Source organism: Mauremys mutica, chromosome 6 (assembly GCF_020497125.1).
Source record: "Mauremys mutica isolate MM-2020 ecotype Southern chromosome 6, ASM2049712v1, whole genome shotgun sequence".
Taxonomy (NCBI): Eukaryota; Metazoa; Chordata; order Testudines; family Geoemydidae; genus Mauremys; species Mauremys mutica.
In genome coordinates this window covers 28,420,952-28,443,592 of record NC_059077.1, presented here as the reverse complement: position 1 = coordinate 28,443,592, position 22,641 = coordinate 28,420,952, and the positions used below count along the sequence as shown (strand labels likewise).

Sequence of the window (22,641 nt, the reverse complement as noted above, 5' to 3'; positions counted from 1 at the left end):
ATGAACTAGAGTATTTCTCAAATGTGGCCACTGCATGTGGCCACCAGGGGTTTTTCTTGTGGCCAAAGCCTCCTGGATGGTGATTGGAGGGTGGAGGAGAAGCAGTGGCCCCTCCCCCAGGGCTGCCAGCAGGGCTTTGGGCCCTGCCCTCCTCCCAGAGACACAAACTCTGGAGGAGCAGGCAGATGGTGAATTCCCCATCTTCCCGGATGTGGAACTCGCTGTCTGGGCCAGGGACCTCGGACTTTGCTGCGAGCCCCAGATTCCATCTGTGCGGTTTCAGGTTCCATCCCTCGCCCACGTGGTGGTGGGCTCCAACCCTGGGCTCACCACCCCTCCCCCATCTCATCTGGCCCCTGCTGCCTGCTCTGTCCCCGGGCTTCAGCCATGTGCTGGCAGGCTCTGTCTCCTGACTGCAGGGCTTCGGGCTTGGCCCCAGCCCTGGGATCTAGCCACAGGGCTTTGGGCTCAGCCCTGGATCTAGTTGCGGGTCTTCGGGATCTGGCCACGGGATTTTGGGCTCGGTCCCCAGGCTCAACTCGGCCCCCGACCCCATGGCAGTGGGTGCTTGCCAAGGGCTCACCCTTCCATTGGCCCTGGCATCTGCTGCCTCCCCCATCCTCCCATCCATTCCCCCATTGCCCCAGGCCCTCAATACCTCCCTACCCACCTCCCCATCTGGGGCTTAATTTGTCCCCGGGCTTGCCGGGGCTGAGTAAATCTGCTGTGAAATGTTAGATTTGTATGTTTGTTAATATCACTTTTCACAACAGACTCAATAGCTTGCTAGGAAGCTGTGAAAAGTGATATTAACGTAACAGTATCATTTTTCACAGCAGCAGACTTACTAGCTAGCAAGTCTAAAAATAATAAGCAACCAAAAAAAGCAACAGAAAACAACAAAAAGACAAACCACCTTATTTGTGTTTCTATTCTGTTTAGATCCAGTAAAGAATAGAGGCAACTGCACATTGTTGTTATTACTGAGTCTTCAAAAAACAAACAAACAAACAAAAAAAACCCCAACCACCATACATAAATAAATCACAATGATTTGGACAGGGTATATGTGGATATTGGTTTGTTTTCCCTAAAGTTTTTCCTAAAATACTTAATTAATTGTCAGAGTAGCCACCAGCAGGAGTTGGTGGCCACATTCTAGGGCCCCCAAAATATGTGTGTGAGGACCCCTGGACTAGATATCCTCTCAAGGTCCCTTCCAGCTCTACATTTCTATGATTCTAGAATATTTGAAACAAATTGTTCAGTAAAATTCCAAAGAGGATAGGACATTTACACATACACCAGCATTTGCAGTTACTCTAGCTAGGACTGAAATTTAAATGGCCGTCAGTCACTTGGCAAAATTTTTCAAAAGTGCCTATGTGACTTAGGAGTGCAAGTCCCAGGGAGTGCCTAAATCACTTTTGAAAAAATGGGACTGAGAAAGAACCACAGTAAAAATAAGAATAATCAGAAGGAAACCATTATGTAAAAATAGTGAATTATTAAAGAGTAAAATCTTAATGTTCATAGGAACTGTTGGAATCTATTCACCATCAACATACAATTAAAATCCCAGGATCTCTAATCAGACAAGAATGGCAGTGTACACAAAGAGTTGGGCACATGAACTTTAGCCCAAATAGTCTCTTTTGCAGGAGGATTGGAAACCCCAGAGAAACAAGGAATTGACCCCAACTATCTGCACATTATTCATCCTCAGCCCAAAGAGTTATATGGATTGTAGGGGATGTGTTGGGGGTAAGGGATAACCTATGCCTAGGCCCTGTGCCAAGACTACACCAGGGGACCTCTGTTCCACTGCAGTTCCCTGGCAGCAAATTGCCATCAGTCTTGCAGGTCAACAATTCTGGACTTTGCAGAAGCAATGTCAGGAGCATATGTAGGAAAGGAAAGTAAGTTCCAGAGTGGAGACCAAGACCAAAATCAAAACAGGCCAAACCCGCACTTTGAACTTCATCTGTAATCCAATCAAATCCAGGACTCATTTACACGTGCACCCGGAGCAAACCACCGCTCAATAAGTGGGCAGTCTCATTCTATTATAGCTGAAGTTCTTTAACAGTCTTCAAGTATATTCTTATGTACAGCACATTGCAGTAATAATCTCAAGATGACAACATCATGAACAACTGTGGCGAAGTCTGATGCCCCCTCAGTCCCCCCAAAAAAGTTTGCAACCTGCTTGTCAAGTGAAACTAGAACTACGCTCTTGCTCATTGTTACTGCATTAATATTTAAATTAGGTCTAGATAGTGGAAAGTTACAGTGAACCCAGTTATTTTGGATTTCTCAGAAACATATGTGACACTATTTATATAGTAGAGTTTCTAGGAATATTAACTGAAGTTTTCACAAATTGTCAGTTTTCCCCACATGCTTTTATGGACAATCTTACCCAAGTTTGACAGAGTACTCTTTGTGCTATGACTACTATATAGATTCACTACTGAAGTAGAAACAGAAACTGATTATTATACTTCAAGAAGTCTAATCTTTGTTACGGTATCATTAGCCCTCTCCACCAGCTTTCTCTGAATACGATCTATTTCCGCAAAAAGCAGTGGTGGGCAACCTGCGGCCCATCGGGGTAATCTGCTGGCGGGCCGCAGGACACTATTTACATTGACTGTCTGCAGGCATAGCCGCCTGCAGCGGTCACAGTTTGCTGTTCCCGGCCAATGAGAGATGCGGGAAGCGGTGTGAGCCGTAGGGATGTGCTGGTCGCCGCTTCCTACAAGTGCTATTGGCCAGTAACAGCGAACCACAGCCACTGGGAGCTGCAGGCGGCTGTGCGTGCAGATGGTCAATGTAAACACTCTCTCGCGGCCCACCAGTGGATTACCCTGACGGACTGCGTTAGACCCGTGGGCTGCAGGAAATATTTTTTGTCTTTAATATTTTCACCATGATTAGAAGTTTATAAAGCTTCTCTAAATCTCATTTCCTACTTTTGTGCATTACCTGTCTTTCCTCGCCAATTTTGTGCATTATCTTTTTTGCCCTACCCAATTATTAGCATTAGAAATTATGGAGTTTTTTTATATATAAAAATCTTTTAGAAGGCTATTGTACATAAATATAGGATATGAATAGGCTCATTTAAAAAAAAATCTTAGTTTTTTCAAATAGTCTAAGTCCTTAAAAAAAAACAACCCTCCAAAAAGTTTTCAATCCTAGTTACAGTGCATCTGACTATTTAACTCTCATTTGTTAATCAAGTGATAAACTGATTTAGAGACCCCCATCTATTTTATTTAGTTAAAAATTCAGGAAGACCCCAATGCTGAGAGACACTGAGATCCATAATTCCCAGTAAAGGCAGTGGGAGTTGTAGGTGTTCAGTCCCTCTTTTTGTCAGCTGACCCCAATGTTTTGCAGCAAGATCATACTTAGGCAAAAATAATGAGTTAATTGCTCTTGCGTACAAAAGCTACATTTTTTCATTCAAACAAATAACTACTGTTCTTGTTCTGAGACATACCAAATTAGCCCTACTAGTAGAAGTCTATTCTATTGCAATTTATGATGGGCAACTGAAATTTCATTATTTTCGCTTTATTAGAAATCATGATAAAAGAGGAGACGAGTGAGTGGATTCTTTTCCCTGGTCTGATAAGTTACCATGACAATTTTGGAAGTTAGTACTTTACAGGATTAATCTAAACACACACAGTTTAGGTTTAGAGATACATAGAGCACATTCTAGAAGCTTATGACAAAGACAGCTGATGGCTGGCCTTATAACTTCAGCTAGAAAGGAAAAGCTTTTTCCACGAATAAGTTGTATGCAGTTATTAGTACTAATTGGAAATTTGTTAATTTGTAGCAACTGAAGTCAATTTGTCACTTTACTATATATGCTTTTATCTTGTCATTGTTAATGCATGACATTATTAGTGTTAAATACCTTGGGGAGAAAATTACATCTTCTGCTTCAAATTCAGTTTTTATACTATGTGCCTGCCACACTATACTCTCCAAATACTAGGCCTGATCCAAAGATGACTAAAATCAACGAGAGTCTTTTCAGAGATCTCAGTGGACAATAGTGGAGTGCCACTATCCAGTTGAGCACAACATACATAGGGGTTTAACTATTTTTACTATGTTTGCCTCTTTTTTACATTCCAACTTTGCTTTCCTTCTAATAATTATTTCATTAAAGTGAAAATTCAGAAAGATATGGCAGTAATTAATAAATGGGAAATGCCTTCTACGTACTTGCTGTATAATGGCATTAAACTAAGCCCTTTTGTTAGAACACCAAACTAGGTGTAACGACATACCAGCTACTTTGGCAATCTGACCAAATATTGTCCTTAAAGCTGTCATGAACATTTTCCAAGAGAGAAACCTATAATCAGTTTATACATAGCTTGGTCATAATGGATGAAATCTACCACACTACAGACGGGCCTACACAAGCCCACTGATGTGTCTGCTCAGCAGTGGGTGGTGGCAGTGGGAGTTGTGTACAATGGAAGCCCTCTCCATACTGCTTGGACATGGAAGAGGTTTTTTCAAAACCTTTCTACATTAGTTGTAAGTAGACAGGAATGCAGCCACTACTCCAGTGGCCAGGAATCTCACATAAGGGTGCAAAGAAGTTCTAGGTCAGAACCTAGAATAGTAGCCTTGGAAGACCTGTTCTGCTACCCACATCTACCCACTAACGTGTTACTGGACTGCTCATTTGGGTAAAGTTACAAATATGCTTAAGTGTTTGAAGGACCAGGGCCCATGCAAATTTTCACATGTTATTCTAGCACTAGAATAACACAAGATATTCTAGCACTAGAAAAGGTTCAGAAAAGGGCAACTAAAATGATTAGGGGTTTGGAGAGGGTCCCATACGAGGAAAGATTAAAGAGACTAGGACTCTTCAGCTTGGAAAAGAGAAGACTAAGGGGGGATATGATAGAGGTATATAAAATCATGAGTGATGTCGAGAAAGTGGATAAGGAAAAGTTATTTACTTATTCCCATAATACAAGAACTAGGGGTCACCAAATGAAATTAATAGGCAGCAGGTTTAAAACAAATAAAAGGAAGTTCTTCTTCACGCAGCACACAGTCAACTTGTGGAACTCCTTACCTGAGGAGGTTGTGAAGGCTAGGACTATAACAATGTTTAAAAGGGGACTGGATAAATTCATGGTGGCTAAGTCCATAAATGGCTATTAGCTAGGATGGGTAAGAATGGTGTCCCTAGCCTCTGTTTGTCAGAGGATGGAGATGGATGGCAGGAGAGAGATCACTTGATCATTGCCTGTTAGGTTCACTCCCTCTGGGGCACCTGGCATTGGCCACTGTCGGTAGACAGATACTGGGCTAGATGGACCTTTGGTCTGACCCGGTACGGCCATTCTTATGTTCTTATGTTCTCAGGGCTAATAAAGTATCTATATGGTACTCAATACTGCAAATATGGTAAAGTAATACAAATGTAACTCTTTTAAACAGCAGGATCACAGGGAGCATGGAAGAGGCACTTAATCTCTGTATAAGGTGGGGGAAAACGAAGCAGTAAAAAGCAAAAAAGTTACCTCCTGTAATGACCCACTGTAGTCTAAAAGCAACATTCTGATCTCAGTCACATAGGGCTTTTTTTAATCAGTGTAACTCCACTGGGTTAAGTAATCACAAAGTGTCAAAAGAGTTAATTTTCTACTGTATGTTGTCTATATTTGCATAACTTGCTTACCCAAACTACTATATTAGTAGGCATTTGTTTAAGAATTTTTTGCTGGTTTATGATACAATGTGGTAGGTTTGCTCAGTGGACTTATTTTTTTCAGACGAATTTTCTACTGAATAGCACTTTTTTTTTGATGAACTGGAAGTCAATTTGTTTCCACAAGTTTATTCCTGAATTGGATACTTGTTTTTCAGAGGAGTGTCACTCTTTGCATGTTGGTTTTTTTTAAACAAATACAATATACTAAATTTAAGAACACATTTATTTCTTTAGGAGGCTTATTTTTCAGTAGGTGGCTAAGTGAAATTTGTGAGTCAATATTTTAAGTAAGTTGCATTCATTAAGATCTACATTCACTGCTATGTAAATAGATTGTTCCCATTTTGTCATGCCTGGAAGCCCAGCAATTCTAGCATTCTTCAGTCTCATGATTCTACACAGCATTAGAAAAATATTTGTAAAAAAATCTTGCACACACTCCCCTCTTATTTCCCCCAGTCCCACAAAACAGGCAAACACAAACCCAAAGGAATAGATGTATACTAGAAATACAGAAATGTTACCTGTGTGTTTCCGAAGGTGCTCTTTAAAATGTCCAAAGTGGTCAAACTGTTTATCACAGTACTGGCATACGTGTATTTTTTTGCCAGGTCTTTGCTTCTTGCTGGCTCCACCTTCATCAAGGTGGTAACAGGTGAGGTGCTGTTTCAATGCACTCTCTCGTAGGTACCTTTTATTGCATATGTCACATTTGTAACTCTCAGTGGAGTGTGTTTTCATGTGTTCCTTAAAATGGTAAAACAATTTAAACGAACGGTTACATTTCTCACAGTGGAATAAATTGTTCATGTGTGACAGCTGAAGTTCCACAATTTCAATACCTTCTACCTGTTTGCATGTAGGATCAGTTGCATTGTCACCTTCTTCTTGGATCTGGCATTTTCTTTCCCCCTGACGGTACTTGCTGGTGATATCGGCCAAAAGAGCCAAAGCAGACTCGTCTGATGTACCAGTAGTCTGTATATATTTTATAGACTGTTCTGCAGAAGCTACTTCTTCCAGGGTTTCAATGCTATCATCTTCCACTTCAATTGTCCCTTCAGCAATCTCCACCTCAATTTCAACAGGCTCTGATTCTGCAGATGGCAAAGTTTCTGTGATGACATTGGAAGTTTCGGCTATCTTCCTCTTTTTGGTTTTATTTTTACCTTGTGTTGAATTTGATTCTAGTGGTGCTGAATTTTCTTTGTTCCTGTAAAGTGTGTAATATAAAACACAGTAAGGATCCAAAACCACCTACATAATAATTCCTGCAATATACTGAAATTACACATGAGATTATTCAAAATACGTGATAAATCAGTAATAAAGTGTATGAAGAGAATGCATGTTGTGAAACACCATGCAGATGGTTACACTGTAGATTCAGGAATGCACCAATCCTTAATCCATAATCTTTACTGCTGAACCATCAGGGCTAATGGAGTGTGGCCTGTGATGGAGGCCCTATTATGTGATTGTCCCTATTTTATAACTAAGTGAGATGACCAAGGTTTTGTTTTAGATTTTAAATACTCCACCCACTCTGGACTGATCTAATACCCATTTACAAGAACAATGAATGGACAGGCCCATCAGAAACCAATCAGCCTCACTGGTTAGACAAAAACTCTCAGGCCCTGGAAAATGCTACACATGAGGCTTCAGTGGAGAGAAACTCCAATGGGGGAAATGAGAAAAAGGTGACTACCTCACATGATCTGGTAATGAAGCAATCCCAGGACCACATACGTGAAAAAGAGGTGAGGAGAGGGAACTCACTCTGTCTCTCTTAGGAAACAGCGTAGGGTTGAATCTCTGACAGGGTGGTAAAAAAAGAGAGCTGTCTTTAAACATAAAAGATTGTCCATCACCTCTGTAACTGAGCTCAGAATGCCGTATCTAGTTTAGGTTATGTGAAGTGTAAATCTAGAGATATTGAGTAAACAGTGTAATTCCACTTTTTTCTCTATTTTAATAAGTCATCTTTTAAAGAGAACTACTGTTGTGCACATATTTTATGCATTCTGTCCCAAAGGAGAAGAAAACACTGCAACTGGTAAGATGTTTGTGAAAACTACACCCCCCCACCCAGTCCAGGGCCATGAGCAAAGGTGTTGGATCCCAGGAACATCAGGCTGCTGTAGATGAACACAAGTGGAGAAGCCAAAAGGACCCAGCAGGAGATGGTGGTGGTGGGATTTGGTTTGCAAGGCCTGCAGTGCAAAATCCATCATACTGTACTGGCACACCGAAGCCTGCCAGCATGAAATGTGAAATTCACCCCTATGCGAAGGGCCAACTCGAGGACTTTAGTTCTCAAAATAGGAACTGGGTAGGATTTATGTGGTGTCTAGGACTGGTCCACACTCAGTTGTATACCAATTCAACTATTTTGGTTGCGGCGGGAGGAGAGGGGTTAAGTCCTGGTTCCAAGTCCACAGAATGATAACATAGGGGGAAGTGCTGGCATGGTGGAGCGTTAAAGTGGTACTACCTTACCACAACCCTAATTCCTGGCAGCCCAGCCTGCAAGTAAGAAGCCAGGATAAGGAAGAGCATCCAGCTCTCTTACAGAGTAGCAAATAGCGAAGGCCAGCCTATCCCTTTCCCCTTTATATAAAATGTTAATGAGGCCTTAAACCATAATGTGATGCATTTATATCACACATTTCATTTGAGAATCTAAATGTACTTTGTTTTATTTGATATAACATCTAACCATATAAAATTGAAAACAATATCTTAGAAATGCCTGAGAAAAGAGGAGCTTTTTAGTATCACCTGAAGCTCAATAAATGCAGGTTCTAGCAGATCTGTGAGGTAAGGAACTCACTACGCATCTCCTCGCCACACTCCCCTCCCATTTAAGCCAAAGGAGTTTAGCTCATAGTAACATTAGAGCTGTGCAAATAATGGATTCTTGGCAATTCTGAAAATTCAGGAAAAAAAAAAAATCAGTTCAGGTTTCCCGAATTTTCAGTGAATTGGAAGTCAGAAACATTTTGTTTGGGCCCTTTAATAAAAAGCAAAGGAATTCAAAAAACAGAGGAGGAGGTGATGGTGGTGGCCTGTGGTTAGGGCACTCACCTGGGAGGAGGGGGAATATCCACGTTCCATCCCTGCTCCAATGAATATATGGCATAAGGAGGACAATGTCACCTCCATCAATGGGCCCAAATCCCCTTGTGAATGTAGCCTGAAAAATCAAAATGTTCCTTTCTGATGTTGAAATGGTTTGTTTCAACATTCCCAATTTTTTTTTTTTTTTTTACTTTTTCCTGGAACAATTTGCCAAAATTTATATGCATTTTCAAAATGCTTTAATCGACCCATTAGCTATATTTTTCAGTGAAAAAAGTTTCATCTGAAAAGTTCTGCCCCGCTTTAGTAACATTATAAAATATTATTTTTGCCTTAACACTTTGTTTAGAGATGGGTAAACAGTGAAATTAAATGGACACTGTCCAGTTAAATTTAGCACCAAAATGTTGTAAAAAGCTTATTTTTGAAGAAACTAAATCCAAGATTAAAATATTCCTAAAACTACTAAACAAGTTTTTTTGTTTTTTTAAAGCAAATAGTTATTTCCTTGCAACTTTATTCTTTATTGCAACTTTATTGTAACATATCCATTATTGCCTTAGATCCTGAAACTGACCCTAAATAAAACTCTACTATGCTCTATTTTCCAAGCTGAGAGAATTGTAAGAAGTAAAGGAACTGTAAATACAGTAGAACCTCAGAGTGACAAACATCTCGGGAATGGAAGTTGTTCATAACTCTGAAACATTTGTAACTGAACAAAACGTTCTGGTGGTTCTTTCAAAAGTTTACAACTGAACATTGACTTAATGCCGCTTTGAAACTTTACTATAAAAAACAAAAATGCTACTTTCCCTTTATTTCTGTATTTGATTTTTTTTTTTTTGGTCTCTGCTGCTGTCTGATTGCGTATTTCCGGTTGCAAATGAGGTGTGTGGTTGACTGGTCAGTTCGTAACTCTGGTGTTCGTAACTCTGGCCTGGTCTACACTAGGCGTTTAAACTGGTTTTAGGAGCGTAAAACCGATTTAACGCCACACCCGTCCACACTGAGAGGCCCTTTATATCGGTATAAAGGGCACTTTAAACCGGTTTCTGTACTCCTCCCTAACGAGAGGAGTAGCGCTAATATCGGTATTACCGTATCGGATTAGGGTTAGTGTGGCCGCAGATCGACGGTATTGGCCTCTGGGTGGTATCCCACAGTGCACCACTGACCGCTCTGGACAGCAATCTGAACTCGGATGCAGTGGCCAGGTAGACAGGAAAAGCCCCGCGAACTTTTGAATATTTCCTGTTTGCCCAGCGTGGAGCTCCGATCAGCACGTGTGGTGATGCAGTTAAAAATCAAAATAAAGAAAGAGCTCCAGCATGGACCATGCGGATGTGATCGCAGTAAGGGCAGGCAAATCTGTTCTATCAGCGCTCCGTTACAGAAGACGAAATTCAAAATCATTTTTAAAAAAATCTCCAGACAGACGCCATAGCAGGGGCTCAGCGCACTGCTGCGTGACAAGCGTAACGGAAAGCCAAAGAATCAAATGGACGCTCATGGACTGGAGGACTCAAGCTATCCCACAGTTCCTGCAGTCTCTGAAAAGTATTTGCATTCTTGGCTGAGCTCCAAATGCTTCTAGGGTCAAACACAGTGTCCGCGGTGGGTCAGGGCATAGCTCGGCAATCTACGCGGGGGGCCCCCCCCCCCCCCCCAGAAGTGAAAGGGAAAACAATCCTCTCTTGACTCTTTTACATGTCACCCTATCTTTACTGAATGCTGCAGATAGACACGATGCTGCAGCACTCAACACCAACATCCTTGCTCCCCCCATGCCATGGGTGGCTGATGGTACAATAAGACTGATATCCATTGTCATCATCAGCCTATTGGCACATGGGGCAGTGCAAAAGGACTGGTAACCATGCAGACTAGCATCCGTTAGGTCGATCAAGGGTGCCTGCCCCTAATTTTTCCTGGTAGATGGTGCAATATGGCTGGTTACCATCCTCATCATAGCAACAGGGGGCTGAGCTCCATCAGCCCCCACCCTTCATATGTAAAGAAAAGATTCAGTTGCCCCTGGACTAGGAGTGGGATGCTGGGCTCCTCTCCTACACACTGCTTAATGTCCTGTCTGGACTATCATAGCAGCTGGAGGCTGCCTTCCACTCATTTCTCACTAACAAGTCACTGTGTCATCACACAAGTGGGGGGACAATGCTATGGTAGCCCAGGAAGGCTGGGGGAAGAACAGAATGAACAGGTGGGGTTGTTGCAGGAGCACCCCCTGTGAATAGCATACAGCTCATAATTTCTGCAGGATCTGACACAGAGCAGCTGTGCTCTCTGGTTATGGTATACAGTGGTTCTCTAGTACACTTGCCCATATTCTAGGCAGGACTGATTCTATTTTTAGATACCAAAAAGGAGGGATTGACTCAGGGAGTCATTCCCAATTTTGGATTTTGCGCCCCTGGCTAAGAGCAGCCAGGGGCACTTATGACAGCAGCAAATGGTGCAGTGCAAAAGGCCTGGTAACCATGATCATCTTTTTACCAATTTATGGATTGGTAGATGGTACAGTATGGCTGGTAACCATCTCTGCTGTCATGCAAAAGCAAAAGCATGCTGCTGTGTAGCGCTGCTGAATCGCCTGTCAGCGGCATCTAGTACACATACGGTGACAGTCACAAAAGGCAAAACAGGCTCCATGATTGCCATGCTATGGCATCTGCCAGGGCAATCCAGGGAAAAAAGGCGCGAAATGCTTGTCTGCCGTTGCTTTCCCAGAGGAAGGAGTGACTGACGACATTTACCCAGAACCACCCGCGACAATGATTTTTGCCCCATCAGGCACTGGGATCTCAACCCGGAAATTCCAAGGGGCGGGGGAGGCTGCGGGAACTATGGGATAGCTACGGAATAGCTACCCACAGTGCAACGCTCCAGAAGTCGATGCTAGCCTCGGACCGTGGACGCACACCACCGATTTAATGTGTTTAGTGTGGCCGCGCGCACTCGATTTTATACAATCTGTTTTACAAAACCGGTTTATGCAAATTCGGAATAGTCCCATAGTGTATACGTACCCTCTGAGGTTCTACTGTAGTAATATTAGCTATTTGCAATATAAGTAACTTTTTTGCCCTTTTTTTATATGATTTTTATCCTGATAGTGTCTTTTCAATCCAAGAGTGAAGTTGTGCAGTCTTGATTCCAATCCCAGCTATTACCACAAGACCATACTTCTCTATATTTACTGGCAGCAAAGTTTAAGCATAGGGCAAATATTTTAAAATAAATATTGATGTTGAAAACCCTGCTTCTAGTCTGCAGTGTGACCAAGCTTTATTTAATTTTTTTTTTTTAATAAAGCAAAGTAATATAGTAAGTGTAAATACTACTACTGCAGGAACTATAGGCCTATGTCTGCTCTCCACTATGCTGAATGTTAATGAACTGTTATCTGGTGTGGAAAAGACCCTTGTGGTGGGATAAGAAGGAAACAGCAGCTTCCCCTTATGTTCCTCAAGCTTGCAGAAACTCCTGTGTGAATTCCAGAATGGGAAGTAGGGGTGGCTGTCATGGGCTTCCTCCTCATAGAGAGAGAAACAGTGCATATAGCCAAAGGGAAGATTACAGCAGAACTCCAAGAATCGGAAGGCAGAGAAGGTCCTCCGAAGAGCAGTGAGAAGGGAAGGGCACCCAAGGGCTGTACTTTGTTTTCCTCACACCTTCTCAGGCTTTGCGAGCCATGTCCCCGACACTAAGTTCCAGCTCACAGAGTTTGAGGCTCAGTTTTACCCTTTATGGTTTCCATCCCACCCTCATAGGAGGAGGCTACAGACTTTGGGAAGAAGAGGTGGATGAGGACTCTATAGCTACTACTCAGGTTCCAGGAGAAGAAGAAACAATGCCGCACAATATTGGCAAACAACCCTGACAAGAATCTTCCTCAGATATTGTATTCCATGTTTCTAGAATATGAATGGAAAAACTACACGCTTACCTGATTTCAAGTGCTTTAATAGCTTCTAACATCTGTAGATACTCAGCTGCTTTCCAAACATCATTTGCTTCTTCTTCTCCTTGGACCATTAATTTTGCTGTGTAGGTGAACTCAATTAAGTGTCGAAATGCCATGTTACTTACACCTGTTTAGAAGTAAATATATATTGTTTTTTTGCAATTCTTCAGATTTTAGTTGTTACATTTCACATGTATAAGAAGTAAATTTTGCTAACAAATCTTTCACCATCTAGATTTTTGTTCACAATGTCCTGCTTATTGGCTTTTGCAGATCACCTTCATGAGATGTTCTCATAGGCTTCAGAAAGTCTACAGCTGCATGCAATGGAGTCTGATGCAGCTTCTTCAGGTTTGTGCCATGTTTAATAGTAGAACTATGGGTTCCCATAATGTAAAACATATCATTATCTTCATCACTGGAAAGGTTGCTAGTCCCCTTCTGCTAAAGTGGCTAGTACTGAAGTTTAGAGAGACAGCAGTCTCCATCGTGTGTCTACTGACACTGAAAAAAGCCTCTCCTCAAAATTGTTCCTTCAGATGTTATCTTTGAAAGAAGCTGCCTTCTGGTGGCATTAGCTACCTCACAACCACCATGGAGCTAGGTCTTCACAAGGTGGTTAGTACCACTAAAGCCTGCACATTAGTCTGTATCACTAACATTACAGAACTATAAGTATTTTGGTCATACAAGTCATATCAACAGGTTACCTTCTATCTCTACCAAAGGCTCCTGAGTGAAATCTTGGAAGAATTTGTAGAAGAACTGGCTGCAGGCAGCAAGGACAGCCTTATGAGCTTTGAAATGGTGACCTAAAAGGAAATGGATAAAAATCAAATGTTTTGAGTCAACATACATGCATTCATGCTAGACGCTAATGGGTTCAGAATAAAGGAAGCTGCAGAATTCAGTATGTGAAGACACTGTAGCAGAGTGCAATCTGAGCATGCTGTTTGTTGCATGGCATGTTACTGCAGACATTTTCCTGGGCCTTCACTGACCCATATAGCTTTCAGCATGTTTAATAGCTTCTCCTCAGGCTGAGTTATGCAAGAGTCCTCCAGTTCCAGGGTATGAAAGTCCCAACAAACATAAACACAACCCCCTCCACAACAGAATCTAACACACCTATTTGGAAATAATTAATAAAACACAATTGACAAACAGGACAATTATTCCAAAATAGTTTCTATCAATATATATTCAACCCCTTGTTTGGAAAAGAAGCTCTATTAACTCAGATTAATAAGAGTGGTTCATAAGACATCAGTCACACTTTATTTCCATTAGTCCTAAGGATAGAAGAGTCTGTTCACCCAAAGTCGGAGCTCCAACTTCTTCCATGTAACAAAGAGAAGGTTCCAATTACCAGAATATGTAGGTATTGATGACTGAATGATGACTATTAGGATACATCAAAATCAAAGGACTGTTTACATATGGGACCATTTTTGCTTGAGAGGCCAAACACACCAAAGCTAGGCGGTCTCCTCTCTTCAGAGTGCTCAGGTGAGGGAAAAATAAAAATAAATAAAAACAAGGAAAACACCCTAAACTGAATACTCCACTGTAAAGCACTAATCCTGATAGAAAAGGACTGGGTTATAGGCAGGGAATTCACCAAAAACAGATGGTAGAAAAAAACCCCAAAAATCTTAGTTCTTTGGTAACAGAGAATTATCTCCACCTGGCAGGGACAGGAAAAGAACTGAGTTCAACCAGACTGTCCTTTTAAAGAAGGGAAATGAGGTTACAAGAGTTTTGCTATTCCCCCCATTCTATCTACATCGGCTGATGGTGGGCGTAAGTGTTCCTGCCTAGGCTGGTTTAGTCAAAGCATTAAGAAATTCAATTTTGAATTTCTGTTTTGCTATGAACACTAGTAAACAAACACCACTATTATTCAATGCTGCTGATTATTTCAGCATAACATCTGAAAATTAGGGAAAGGTTCCACCTTCTACATCATTCAGGATGAAAGTCTACTTGCAATTTGTAGTACTGCTATATAAAACTGGAAGACATTAGTTTGTGTTCTGCGCAGGCTGAGAATAAAATACATTGATGCTTTATTTTCAATTGTCTGATCTATGGCAATCAAAATGAAGAATTCCAAAGCATCTGGATATCAGCAGATTCGGTATGACAGTACGTACCATCTACAATCAGAGTAATGTCTGTAAACTGATCCTGCTCACGCTGTTCATTCAGTCTGTCCAAAATAACTTTATAATGTTCTGGGAATTCTTGAATGCATTCCATCGTTTCTTCGGCTTCCATAGTGGATGGACTGGTCTACAAAAGATTATTAATGAAGTAAGAATACTGCAGTACTCAATGTTTTACATCTTCAATGTGTCATACAAACATGAACTAATTAGCATAATGCTTTAATTAAATTCAGTGCTTAAAAAAGAGCCATGAAATAGAGTAATACGATTGTTAATAACTACCAAATCAGATCAACAATAGGTGTACTGCAATTTAGCTAGCTGACATGAGGTACTACGGTAAACAAAAAAGAAACAGGGCTTTATTATAGACAGAGACTAAAACTTGTGCAAGTCTACTTCTTCATTCTATAAATTGGAAAGAAATCTGCCTCCCTGAAAGCAATCAGAAGGGAGGGGAGACATAACTGATTATCACAATTTCAGCAAAAATTTGGCAAGATAATACCAGCATCTTGATACGGTTACTTTGAGGAACTCTGCTCACCCATTTGATGGCAGAATGGCTCTTCAATACTCTCACAGATTAAGTTAATTTTCTATTCAGTGAAGAGAAGATGTTTAAAGAAGGTAGAGGAATGAAGGAAGTAGGTATCCATTAAGGAAATGTTTCTTCACCTATGAGTTCAGGGGAGTTGCAAAGGATTGAAAATTTGGTTACTATCTAAAGCAAAGAAAATCTCACTCCCGCACTTCCCGCACAACCCTACCGTTCAGGATCTACTATTCTCTGTCAACCTCTCAAAATAGACACACAAATAAGTCATACAGGCTTATCTGATACTTTTACAGTAAGTGGAAGAGGGCTGTGAAAGGTTTTGACTTTAAGGGGTCACCAACCAGAAAAGATCATGAAAATCTACCCTAAAACATGGACAATGGATGTTAATCTGCTGGGTATGTGTTACTATCTTTGGAGAGACAGTCCAGATAATTACAACTGCAAACATTTCAATCAAATAACTTTAGGCAAAATTCTTCTTTCAGGTCTGCATGGCAGTACCCATCTGTGATGTTCTATTCCCCCTACAGGTGTGGCTCTCACACAGAGGTCCATGGGAGCTCTTCATATGTTAGAAGTATAAAATCATTCTGCTCAATTCAACCAGGTGAATCTGAGAGGAGGATCTCCTTCATAAGTCCCTTAAGGCTCTATTTAAGCAGAAATATTCTGTGGGGTACAGCAGCAAAGAAATCTGGAATAAGCCTCTGCACCTACCCTAGGGCTTTTCCGAGTTGTGGAACTGTATAAAATGAGTTCTCAAGGAGACGCCCACTACTGAAGGGCGTCGAAAGGAAAGCCCTCTGCTGCAGCCCCAAACTTTCTTCAGAAGCAAATCTGAACCAATGCAGGAACTTAATGTCTTTTGAGTGAACTTAATTCAGCTCAAAGAACAATTGGTTCCAGACAGAAGACAAAGATACCAAGTTTGAATGTGTCTTTATGGAGTCTTTGTACCTTTTCTCCTGCTTGGGGATAGGATGCCAGGCAATAGTTACATCAAAGATGTTTCCTTCATGATACTTCATATCTATAGTTTGTGATTAATCTGTACTTAGGTGCTAAGTACCTGGGGGAATAGCATGTGGGAGAACAACACAGTAGAGATAATGTAGAGTATCTTACATTAAACTGGAGATGCATTGCCAGCTCCAGTATCATGGTGGCTGCTGTGACAGAAGCATATGGTGTGGGTGCACAAAGTGGAGAGCCACAGAGTTCCATGAAAGATTAGAAGAAAGTCTTCATAATTAATCTAAATGCGTGGTTTTCCTCAACCAGAATCAGAGGGCCTCCTCCTTTGAACATGAGCCGATTCCTTGAGCCTACCCACTACTATCCATCTGACATTACCAAGCTTGCTAACTCTCAGGCCTGATCTACACTAAGAAGGTAGGTCAGCTCAGCTACATCACTTAGGGGTGTGAAAAATTTATACCCAAATTACACAGTTAAGGCAACCTAACCCCCCTTGTACACAGCACTAGATCAATGGAATTTTTTTTCTATTGACCTAGCTAATGCTTCTCCGTGAGGCAGATTACCTGTTGCAGTGGTTCTCAAACTTTTGTACTGGTGAGCCCTTTCACACAGCAAGCCTCTGAGTGTGACCCCTCCTTATAAATCAAAAATACTTAAAAAAATTTTTTAGCACTATTATAAATGAGGGGCTGAGGGCTGACAGCTTGCGATCCCCTACGTAATAACCGCGTGACCCCCTGAGGGGTCATGACCCCCAGTTTGAGACCTATTGCAACAGGAGAACCCCTCCCATTGGCATAGGTAGCATCTACACTGAAGTGCTGTAGCATTTCAAGTGTAGGCAAGACCTCATACATGGCTGCTGGAGGTGAGGAAGTATTTAACATGCTTGTGTCTTGAAGTGGCGTGGGATGGAAATAAAAAGGTGGAGTGGAAGCCTGGGGACAAAACTCTATTATTATGATAAGGAGACATTTTGTCTCAAGGCATAGGATTAGGCTTCACAGATGCCAAGTTGGTGGAAAGCTGTTGCTATCCTATTTCTCCATAGAACAGATCCCTCTTTGGTTTTTTTGTTCGTTTGTTTAAGGAAAATGCCCTATTTAGAATATGTCCAACTCAAAACAGAAAAAAATAAAAATGTTTGCTTAAATAAATCTATTTCTGTTTGCTATCACTATGTCTATTATAAGAAGTAGAAACTAAGATACATAATAGACAGGCAACTTGGAATAACAGGTAAAATGCCACAAGGATTCTGCTAATGTAAAACCACAGGAAACAAACCCAAATCCCAGCTCTTATAACTTCTATATATTCAAAAGCAGTTTAACCTCCAGAAATTGCTTTTTCCAAACTTTTTGTATCTTTTCCTCATTGCTGCATTTTCCTCATCCATGGAGTAATAGTACAAGCCTCACCGGTTAAGAATCAGTCTGACAAGTAAGCTCCATGTTTCCATTACTAGTTCTCAGAGTTGTCAGGAGTACCCCAATTCCTGTGAATTACATAAGCCAGGTGATCACACTCACACCTTATGAAGGATTTATTTCCATAGGTTGAAATGCATTTGATAGCAAGTGATAATTTATCATAAAGTAATACAATGCTTTGAAATTATTTTGGAAAAGACTTGCATTATTCCTAATCCTCATTAACAATGTGTCTGTTGTGGCTTTCACAGGTAAACTCAAAAACACAGCAGATAGATAAACTAATAATAGTGACCTTCATCCTGAAAGATCCCAAATGATACCAGTGAAATGCTACCTCTGAGTTGAAGCACAGCAACAGTATAACAAGCACACAGCAAAACAACAAAACTTTGGAATACCAAGTGAAGTATTCAGTGTACCAATAGGGGGAAAATTGAATTTAGGTAGACAACATGAATGATCAAAGCAGAAATTTTGACAGGACACCAAGGATACCGCATTTATTCTCCAAACAGCAGTTTTTCTTGTTAGACCACAGTCTAATAGAAATGGAATTAACTGACAGGGTGAAATTATTATTCATTTTTCCAAGGTGGAAGGGTGGGAATATACAGATAAAATGCTAACTAAAGCTAAAACTATGCTCTTTATCACCACTCCTGTGAAAGGAAGTACAAATAATCTGCAAAACTCAGCTCATACATAATAAAAAAGAAAAAAGTGTGATTTTAGTTTATGTGGGAGGTGTCAGGCCAATAGCCCTGGAAGCCAAAAGCCATTGATCTATCCAAAGAGCATGTCCAGTAAACATAGTGGGAGTGAAAGCTACCCCTCACATCAGGCAGACTACCTCTCAGAGTAAGAGATTAGTCCATTCTCCATGCCCATTCAATCCTTACAAACTGATGACACTGCCAGTAAGGGTGCCAACTAGTGCCAATTGTGACAGTGGTTTTTTGACACAAATATTTCCCAGACTCAAAGGAGACAATGGAGAATCTATAAAAACTAAGTAATGGTGCTAAAAATATCCTATTTCTATACAATTTGAGGTGTCTATGCAGTAAGTGGAGATTATTCTAGGGTGCAGCGGTCTTCCTGCCAGCTGCAGTTGCATCTTTAGTTCTATGACTCAAGTGCTTAAGATTCCCTCTCACTGTTTATTAAAATGCAGCAGTGTATTACATAGGGATTACACCTTACTCTCTCTGTTATCTCAGAAATGGAAATTAGTTCAAGTTAGCAAGGTTGCTGCTACAAGACTTTGAAGCTTGCAGGTCCTCACACAAACTACCAGGAGTCTCCTTGGGCCTTATACATTGCACTACATATGCAGCTAATAAGGATTTAAATTAGTCTATTTGATATATGGTGCGTATCAGTGCTTCATGCTACAAAACACATGATGGAATCTTTAATGACTTTTCTCTATCATCTGCAGAAGCATCTCCAGCAGTGCAGTGTCTCCTCAACAAAGCTGCATGGTGTTGAGTACTGACTCCAAAATCAGTGTCAGCTACTCTGTCTCCACACCCAGGTTTTCCTAGAAAGTCTCCCAAACAAGTACCTACTTACTACTGCTTAACTTGTATGATCTGATCAAACCTCACCACAAAGTAGTACGACTGAAGATCTTTTGTAGTAATTGGTAGTTCAAATCCACCTCAGAATAACTTAAACAAATACTTATAGTCAAATATGTATGTGCTGGTGTAAATTTATAACACTTTTATTATTATTATTATTACTAGAAACTCTAGTCATGGACCAGGACCTCATTGTGCTAGGTGCAGTACAAACAAAACAGACAATTCCTGCTCCAAAGAGTTCAATCTAAGTTTAAAAGAAGAGCCAAAAGATGGATGCAGACAGATGGGGAAATAGAAGGAAACAATATTGGTCAGCACGATAGATGGGTTTCACACCCATAGGCGGCATGGAAAAGGAGAGATATAAGGAGGGTTTTGAAGGACAATGGAGTAACTTTGCACATGTATATGGGAAACTCCTTCTAGTGTAAGGGGCAGCATGAGAGAAAGCACAGAAATTCTTGTTTGAAAATTTAGCAAGTGGGCAATATAGGCTGGCATCATGGGTCGATCGGAGGAGGCAGCTGACAGCTTGATTAGTGAAGAAACGGGGTTCCTTTGCTGTACTCAGATAACAGGTAATATAACCCCTTTTTAACACCATTGCCCCCTTATTTCTGTGCATATTTTACCACTTCCACAGAACACAATAGTAATGCCTTATCATGGGGGTCAGCAACCTTTCAGAAGTGGTGTGCCGAATCTTCATTTATTCACTCTAATTTAAGGTTTCGCGTGCCACTAATGCAATTTAACGTTTTTAGAAGGTCTCTTTCTATAAGTCTATAATATATAACTAAACTATTGTTGTATGTAAAGTAAATAAGGTTTTTAAAATGTTTGAGAAGCTTCATTTAAAATTAAATTAAAATGCAGAGCTCCCTGGACTGGTGGTGAAGACCTGGGCAGTGTGAGTGCCACTGAAAATCAGCTCACGTGCCGCCTTCGGCACCCATGCAATAGGTTGCCTACCCCTGCCTTATCATGTTTGGCCTGAGTGGACAGTAATGACAATGTTCTTTTCCTCACATGGCATCAGATCACTATTATAAGTCATTTGGATGTGGGTTTTTTTGCATTTTATTTAGTATTTTTCTTATCTTTATAGTTGCAGGTCAGCTGAGATTTACAAACTGAAAAAAATGCAGTAATGGGAACAAATTAATTCCTGCCCTAAGCAGTCTCAACTCCACTGAAATTAATGGAGTTTCACCAACCTACATCACCAGTGAATTTACCTCAAAGAAACCATGCTTCACTGCATGCTTTGTAAGGTTCTTATCCATTACATGGTACACCAGTTTTCTCTTTTGTGGAAGTTCAAACTATATGCAAAATATCCCCAAGCGATACCAAAGTGCAAAAATGCAGAACATATGTAAAGTATCCCCAGAAACAAAGAACATTAAGTGATCTCCATAATGGGGGGTAAGAAGTAGAGGTAAGAGGTAGAATGCTTCCTATCTTCAAAACTGTCTGAAAGCCCCAAAAAACTTTCCAAACTGGGCTTATTCCCAGCTCATTGTTCTGAAGGAAAATTCTCTAAATCACAGAAGAACGGAGCTTTGTATATTTCACTTCATTCCCTAAGGGGGGAGGGTACAGAGGGGAGATATGGGTGTCATACTCCTGTATCATCTCCCCTCAGGAAGGAGCTGGGTGAAACAGGAGGTAATTGACTATGTCCCCTTGCAGCGGGGACAGAGCATGGTGAAGCACATTATGTCCCATTCTGCGTGGCAACGCCACAGCAGGGATGGAGCATAAGGCAAGGTGGGATGCGTTAGGTCCCCACCGCGTTGTGACCCTGCAGCAGGGATGCAGTACGGTAAGGGGAGCGGGAACAGGTCACATCCCCTCTCTGCGCTGTGACCGCCCAGCAGGAAGGGAGCACGGTGGGACAGGACACGTCTCGCGCCCTCCACGTCGTGACCCCCCGCCCAGAAGCACGGTGGGGTGGGAAGTGTCTCGTCCCCTCTGCGCCCCAGTAAGATGGAGCACGGTGGGGAGGGCACGTGGCGCCCCTGCCTCACGTCCAGCAGGGCCAGGCGGGGCTGCCACGTGCCCAACGAACACAGCTTCACAGGGTTCGAACCTCAGCGCCCCAGCCCAGGGCTGGTCACATGGCTTCAAAACCCGCCTCCAATAGGGAAATCTTGCTGCCAATCAAATACACTCCAGCCAATCACAGGGATGTGGGTGATACCACGGCAGGACACGGAGCCAATGGGCGTTCGCTAAGAGCTAGAAGCTGGGGAAGGCGGAAGGCCTAGGCGTGTGGAGCGCCCGCGGGTGGCGGATAAGTCGGCGAGAAACGACGGGCTATCAGGCTACTACGAGGGGGGACTGGGCGCAGCCGGGCCCCCACCGCGAGGCGGGCAGAAGGAACAGCCCGAACCAGGCACCTGGCGGCACCTCGGGCCCTGTAGTGGTTATTACGTCATCAAAGCGCGCATTAAATCGATCCCTTTCCAATCCCTCTTCCGGCCGGGTCGCACCCCGGAGGCGCGCGCGCCCCGAAGGGGGATGAGCGTTCCGCCTGGTACTCACCGCGAGGAGCCCCTCGCCCCGTCTCGCCGGCTCTGCCGCTTCCTGCTCGCCGAAAAGCGGGGCTGGCGCCGGCCAATCGCGACTCGCATTCCCGGCCTGCACCGCGAACCGGAAGTGACGGAGCGATGACCTTTAGCGCAACAGGACGCTTGGGACCAGCTGGCCCGGGGAACGCTGGGAGTTGTTGTCTCCCGCCAGGAACGGTGTGGCGCGTTGCATTCTGGGAGCGGCGGGATTTGGGGGTGGGGGAGGAGAAGCGGGGCTCCCAGCGGGCTCGTTCGGCCGCCTTGCCAGACCCGCGCCCTTGTTCGTGCCGGGGGACTCTGCTGTAGGGCAGCGGGGCGGCGGGTAGAGGTGCCCAGAGGCTGCTGTTCCCTGGCGAGGGGCCACGTGTCTCGGCACAGGGCGCAGCCCCCGTTCTAGTCCCGCGCCACCGGCCCGTCGCTGCCCGTTTGGCTGAGCGGGGCCCGAGTCGCAGGCATTACACCGCCGAAAGCCTTCCCCGGGAGATAGTATTTC

The 22,641-nt window shown here is 42.5% G+C and overlaps 1 protein-coding gene across 5 annotated transcripts in view; it reads right to left on the bottom strand.

Annotated features, from left to right (window-relative positions):
• The window catches only part of ZNF131 (zinc finger protein 131), a 35,449-nt gene extending 13,205 nt beyond the window's left edge, over positions 1-22,244 (bottom strand). Inside the window, exons 1-7 of one of the 5 annotated variants that reach the window (XM_045020086.1) lie at positions 22,123-22,201; positions 17,969-18,045; positions 14,990-15,128; positions 13,544-13,645; positions 12,816-12,960; positions 6,614-6,977; positions 6,289-6,511 (exon numbers count right to left, since the gene is read on the bottom strand). In XM_045020086.1, the coding sequence (XP_044876021.1) occupies positions 6,289-6,511; positions 6,614-6,977; positions 12,816-12,960; positions 13,544-13,645; positions 14,990-15,113 (958 nt within the window). In that variant the 5' untranslated portion in view covers positions 15,114-15,128; positions 17,969-18,045; positions 22,123-22,201. Of the gene's footprint in view, positions 1-6,288; positions 6,978-12,815; positions 12,961-13,543; positions 13,646-14,989; positions 15,129-15,551; positions 15,586-17,881; positions 18,046-22,122 lie in introns of those variants that run through there. The other 4 variants (XM_045020082.1, XM_045020083.1, XM_045020084.1 and 1 more) reach the window with 4 other exon arrangements.
• Between the last annotated feature and the right edge of the window lie 397 nt (positions 22,245-22,641).